The 5,473-nt window shown below is 65.6% G+C and overlaps 2 protein-coding genes across 2 annotated transcripts in view; one reads left to right on the top strand and one right to left on the bottom strand.

Annotated features, from left to right (window-relative positions):
* Nucleotides 1-3,398, bottom strand: part of LOC125159397 (EKC/KEOPS complex subunit LAGE3-like) — a 5,070-nt gene extending 1,672 nt beyond the window's left edge. The window contains exons 1-3 of the mRNA XM_047847736.1: nucleotides 3,321-3,398; nucleotides 1,523-1,731; nucleotides 19-137 (exon numbers count right to left, since the gene is read on the bottom strand). Coding sequence (XP_047703692.1) covers nucleotides 19-137; nucleotides 1,523-1,731; nucleotides 3,321-3,398 — 406 coding nt within the window. The remainder of the gene's footprint in view (nucleotides 1-18; nucleotides 138-1,522; nucleotides 1,732-3,320) is intronic.
* On the top strand, nucleotides 3,319-4,931 carry LOC125159290 (cancer/testis antigen 1-like). Its single transcript, XM_047847460.1, has 3 exons — nucleotides 3,319-3,980; nucleotides 4,298-4,426; nucleotides 4,640-4,931. Exons 1-3 carry the CDS (start codon nucleotides 3,685-3,687, stop codon nucleotides 4,776-4,778), a joined length of 564 nt encoding a protein of 187 aa, XP_047703416.1. The 5' UTR covers nucleotides 3,319-3,684; the 3' UTR covers nucleotides 4,779-4,931.
* The last annotated feature ends 542 nt before the right edge of the window (nucleotides 4,932-5,473 follow it).

The following is a 5,473-nucleotide window of genomic DNA, read 5'->3' as shown; positions in this document are numbered from 1 at the left end:
CGAGGCCGCCTCCCTGGCCCTCCTGGCCCTCCTGGCCCCCCTGGCCGTCCCGGGCGTTGTCGGCGCCGCCCGCCTCGCCGCCTGCGGCTTTGTCTGCCGCCTCCATGGTCGTCAGGCTCCGCCTCAGGTCCAGTCCCCTGAACACAGGCCCGGCCGGGCGCTCGCCCAGTCGCCCAGTCCGCTGGGCTGGCGGCTGAGGCGCTGCGGCTCCTTCCCGAAGCTCCGCCCCGCGCGCCGACCCCGCCCTCCCCGCGCACGCGCAAACGGGCCGTCGGGAGGCTGCCGGGCGCGTGGCCGGTTCCCGGCAAAGCGACGCTGTCCCAGGCTCTCTCGGACCCTGGCTGCGGAAGCCCCGCCTATCACAGCTCGACGCCACCCCCAGGCGCCTGCGCCAACGGGCTCCTAGGGTTCCTAGTGAGGCCGCCAGGCCTGCGGCCGGTGCCCGCCCAGCCGGCCTTTCCGCCCTTGGGCCCTGGGAGACCCCCTGGCTTAGCTAGACTATGAGCGCTTCCTCATAAAGCCCACGCAAGTCACCCCGGCCTCCCGGGAGCGCCGAGGCCAACATTTCCCCACCCCCACCTCCCGGCCGTTCCCTTGGGCGCCTGACTGGTTCCCGCCCAGCCAGCTCTGCCAGGAGCCCCTAGAGACTACCCCCCCCACCCTTGTCCTCCTAGCCAACGAGGGTTCCCTCCTAAGGCTCCGCCCCCAAGCATCCAAAGCAAGGGGGCTCCCAGGAGCGCCTGAGCAAACAGACCCCTCTGTGTTCCTCCCGGGCCTGGACCTGCTTCCCGCGCGCCTGCCCCGAAGCCAGCTCTGCCCTGGGCTCCCAGAGACCCCGCCCTCGGCCGCCTCTCCAGCAGCTGCTCCCTCACCAATCGTCCCCACGGGCTGTGACGTGTGACACCACTGCACCCGCGCAAACCAGTCCTACCTCAGCTCCACCCCCTCCCCACACCCCTAGCCCCTCCCCAGACCTCGTGGGAGGCCGCCAGACTCCACGGCCTGTTGTCCAGAGGGCCCTGCCTCTTCCTTGGGCTCAGTGTCCCCAGCACGTGGGGCTCCACGACCTCGCAGCGGTTCGTGGAGGGAGATGGGCCACAGCCCAGACGGACACGGCCCCGCACCCCGTCCCCTTCCCCGGTACAGGTGGACACACCAAAGCGGCCTTTGGAGGGGGCGACTGAGCACAGGTGCGGATCCGATCGGCGGTCTGGGAAGGTCACGAAGGGGCTCCCGTCGGGGGGCAAGCCTGCCAGTAGGAGGCAAGGAGGGAAGGGATGCCGACTGGAGCTAAAGTAGTTAGTGGCCACGGAGAACAGGGATGCGGTCGCATAGGAAAAAACCACAGTGCAAAAGGGAAATCACTAAAATCCCAACTTAGGAAGCTACTGTATATGTGCACGGAAATCCTGCCACGGTAGCCTGAAGTGTAAACACCTCGTATCTCTGTGTGGTGCGATTGAGGGTGGTCCCCACTTCTTTTTTGTGTATTTCTCCCCCAAAAGGTTCACAATGACTTTACCTGACCTTTAGTGTTTTCAATTCTTTGACATCCTTGCGTGCGTGATCTCTACGCCCCACGTGGTGCCGGCACTCACGACCCAGTGAGTGCTTCCACAAGTCAGGCTTGAGAGAGCAGATGATGCCATGCAGGGCGCCGGGCAGCAGCACTCCCCGCACCAACAGCACGACGAGGACCACGCAGGGGAAGGTAGCTGTGAAGTACACGATCTGGGGCGGGACGGAGGGGGGGACCTGCTCAGAAGGGGCCCTGCGGCCCCGCCTCCCCACTTAGGGGCCCCCAGCCTCAGCAGGGGGACAGGCGGGCCACACTCCCCCCACTGTGGTACGGTCCGCTCCGAGGTCAAGCGGGAGGCCAGCCTGCAGCCCCCCCTTCTACTCCTCAGAGCCTGGGCTCCTCCCGAAGGAAGCGGGGTGCTCAGCTGGCCATCGGCCGCCCCCGCAAGGACAGGTCAGCTGTAGAGAGGGAGGGCGGAGGCAGGACCTTCCCCGGGTGGGGAGCAGGACATCAGCCTGGAGGCAGGTCCCATGCCTCCTGTGGTTCTCTGCACAGAGGCAGGGTCCTGGGCAGGACGGAGTGGACTGGGCCGGCCAGAGACAGAGGCGACAGCGAGGTGACCGCGAAGACCTCTGCCTCCGTCCCACCCTCAGCAGAGCAGGACAGGTAGGCAAGGGAGGGCCACGGGCCGGGTCCCCCCAGGCTGGCCGCAAAGCAGAGAGTGAGGAAGTAGTGAGTGAGGAAGAGAGGGAAACTGGGGCGGGGATGCCCGACACGGGCAAGTTCAGCTGGCGGTCGCCTGGGCCTGTCCCCTCAGGACGGAAGGCGGCTGGGCTGGAGTTTGGAGGTTGCGGAGGACTACCCAGGCACGCGTGGGAAATCCACCGGGCTGGGTTCAAGGACCTGCCCCCGCCTCAGGCCCTGGCCCGGTCACCTCGCATGGCGGGGTGCCCCTGCCCCCCACCGGCCATGCTGCCCCCACCCCTGCCATCATCACCCACCCCGACCCGCCCGCCTCCAGCTGTAGCTTTCCTGTTGACTTGACCCCCTTGCAGACACAGAAGTAGGCCAGCACCCAGCAGGCCGGCAGACACAGGGTCACCTCCCAGTTGAGGGCCCCTGGCACGTCCAGCACTCCCCCCCCCCGCCCCCCCGAGAGCCGCAAGACTTTGTTCCTGGGGGGGGGTCAGCAAGTCAGGGCTGCCGCAGCTGAGGGCACAGCGAGCGGGGAGCTGTCGCCGGGGCGGTGCTCCCCCATGCCGCTGCCCTCGGGTCCAGCTGGGCCCCCCTGGGCCCCCAGGCCCCCGGCCCAAGCCCGCAGCCATTGCGGTGTGGGAGGCGGGAGCCCGGGAGCCCCCGGCCAGAGGCCGGTCGCGCCCTCGGCGGTGTACCCTCCCCCAGGCTGGCAGGCACTAGGGGACTGACGGCGCCCGGGACCGAGAAATGGTGAGGGAGCCAGGCCCGTCCCTTCCAGCTCCCCTAGGGGCCGCGCGGGGCGTGCTCCCTGAGGACAGGCAGTGCCTGGGAGTGGCCCCTGCTCGGCATCCCGCGTCGGCCCCCCCGGCCCCCGGGGACGGGTCCCGGCACACGCAGACCCGAGTCGTACGGGGAGCCCACAGACAGGGACAGGCACGGTGCTGCCCAGAAGCGCCTGAGCGCGGCCCACGCCTCGATGCCCGGGACCCGGGCGGGCGGCGGTCAGGGGGCTGCTCACAAGTGCGCCCGGCTGGCGCCTGCGCAGACACACGCTTGGGGGGAGGGGCGGGCCAGGCCGGAAACAGTCACGTGCCAGTGGCCTCACCAGAATGCTCTCGGGGACGAAGGAGCCCGACAGTGACGTCACGCGTCGAGGGGCGCAGCTTCCGGAACCAGCCTCCATCTCCTCGGGGTCAGCGTCGACCGGATCCAGGCTCTGGGCCAACACAGCAAGGCCGGCTCGGTGGGAACCAGCCTGAACACGCTTGAGGGGAGGGGCGGGCCGCGCCGGAAACAGTCACGTGCCAGTGGCCTACAGGAGGGGATTCTGGGCATTAGCCTCGGGCCGGTTTGCGCAGGTGCGCGGGGAGCGCAGGTGACGTCACCCGCTTCCCGAGGGAGCCTCGTTAGTTCGTTCGTTCGTTCGTTCGTTCCCTCGGCGGTTCAGCCGAAGTCCAGGCCGGGGACCCATGGAGGCCACAGATCGAGGCGCAGGCGGTGGGGCCGGCGGTCCCGAGGGTCAGCGTGGCCCGGGAGACCCCGGTGTCCCAGATGGCCCCGGAGGCCACGAGGGCCCCGGCGGCGGCGGAGGTGGTGAGGGAGAGGAGTGTGCCACGGCCGGTGCGGCCCCGCGGGTCGCGCAGGCGCCATGTGCTCCCGTCCCGGGCGCAGCTGCCGTGCCAGGGCTTGGCGGACACCCTTTGCCGGGACCCGGTGGGCACGGCGGTCCCACAGCCGGAGGGCCGGGGAGCCAGCCGCTGCAGTTGTATCCTCTTGGCCGAGTGGCGGGTGGCCGGGGCGATGGGCCTAGAGGAGGCGACGGGGCGGGGGGCGGAGGGGAGGGGGTTCAGCCTGGGGGTCCGGGGCACCGGAGGGACCGGCCCGGGGGGCGGATGGGCCAGGGGTGGCCGGGAGGGGTGGCGGGGAGAGGCGGCCTGATGGACCAGGAAGGAGGGGAGCGGACCTGAGAGGATGGAGAGGGGGGAGAGTGGCCGTGGGGGAAAGCAGGCCTCGGAGTGGTCAGGACGCCTGAGGCACCGACGCGATCGGTTTTCGATGATGCCTTAACCGAATGGCTACCAGCTACGTCACCATGCCTTTCCCGTCACCCACGGAGGCACAGGTGGCCCACCAGTGTCTGGCGACACAGGGCCAGCCCCAGGTCGGGGCAGTTCGGAAGGAGTTCACGGTATTCGGCAACGTCCTAATTATGTTAGTTCCAAACGGGTCCCTCGTGGGGGGTGGTGTCAGGTCGCTAGGGCCTATCTCCTGAGGGCCGTTCTAATAGTGAATTGGAGACACCAAAGGTTAGGTCCAAAGAGGTAGGTGTGGCACCCTGAGCCTGCGGCCACCTGAGGGGGGGCAGAGAGATAGGGGCAAGAGTGATGACATTTCATTTGGATTTTCTTTTTCCCTCACTTTTAGCCGACTGACTGCCGAAGACCCTGGCCAACTCCAGGTTTCCATCGCCTCCTGTCTTGACCAGCTTTCCCTGTTGGTTTGGACCATGCAGCGCTTCGTGCCCCCGTTTTTCAGAGTGCCGGAGCCAGGCAAAAGGGGCTAATTGTAACCTAGCGTCCCTTCCTTCCCTAGGGCGTCCATTCCGATGCTGGTTGCCGCTTTATTACGGGGGTCTAATTGTTTGTATTGGACTTTGGGCCTTGTTTTTCCCTATTGCTGGAGGAGGGGCGTTCTTACAGCAGAAAATAAAACTATTTTTCCGCATCTGAGTGTATTTTCAGCTACTGTGTCAGAGCAAGGGGAGAGGGCAGAGAGAGAGAGAGAGAGAGAGAGAACCCAAGCAGTTCCTGCGCTGTGAGTGCAGAGCCCGACGTAGTGCTTGAACCCACCAACCGTGAGATGATGACCTGAGCCGAAACCGACTCAGGTGCTTACCTGACTGAGCCACCCAGGCGGCCCTCGTTGATTAATTTTTCAATTGGAATAGTCATATTTTACTTATTGATTGGTGAATGCTCTTTATATACAAGAGATACCAAATCTTGGCCAAAGTAATTGAAAATACTTTCCTTCCTCATTGCTTCACTGAATTCTTGTTTATAGTTCTATTCTGTACTGGAGGGTTTTTAACTTTTTCTTGTATTTAAATATGAAGTTTATTGTCAAGTTGGTTTCCATACAACACCCAGTGCTCATCCCGACAGGGGCCCTCCTCAATACCCATCACCCACCCTCCCCCCCATCAACCCTCAGTTTGTTCTCAGTTTTTAAGAATCTCTTATGTTTTGGCTCCCTCCC

Source organism: Prionailurus viverrinus, unplaced genomic scaffold (assembly GCF_022837055.1).
Source record: "Prionailurus viverrinus isolate Anna unplaced genomic scaffold, UM_Priviv_1.0 scaffold_49, whole genome shotgun sequence".
Classification (NCBI taxonomy): Eukaryota; Metazoa; Chordata; class Mammalia; order Carnivora; family Felidae; genus Prionailurus; species Prionailurus viverrinus.
Note: the sequence above shows the minus strand (reverse complement) of the source record. Positions and strands in the feature narration are given on the sequence as shown.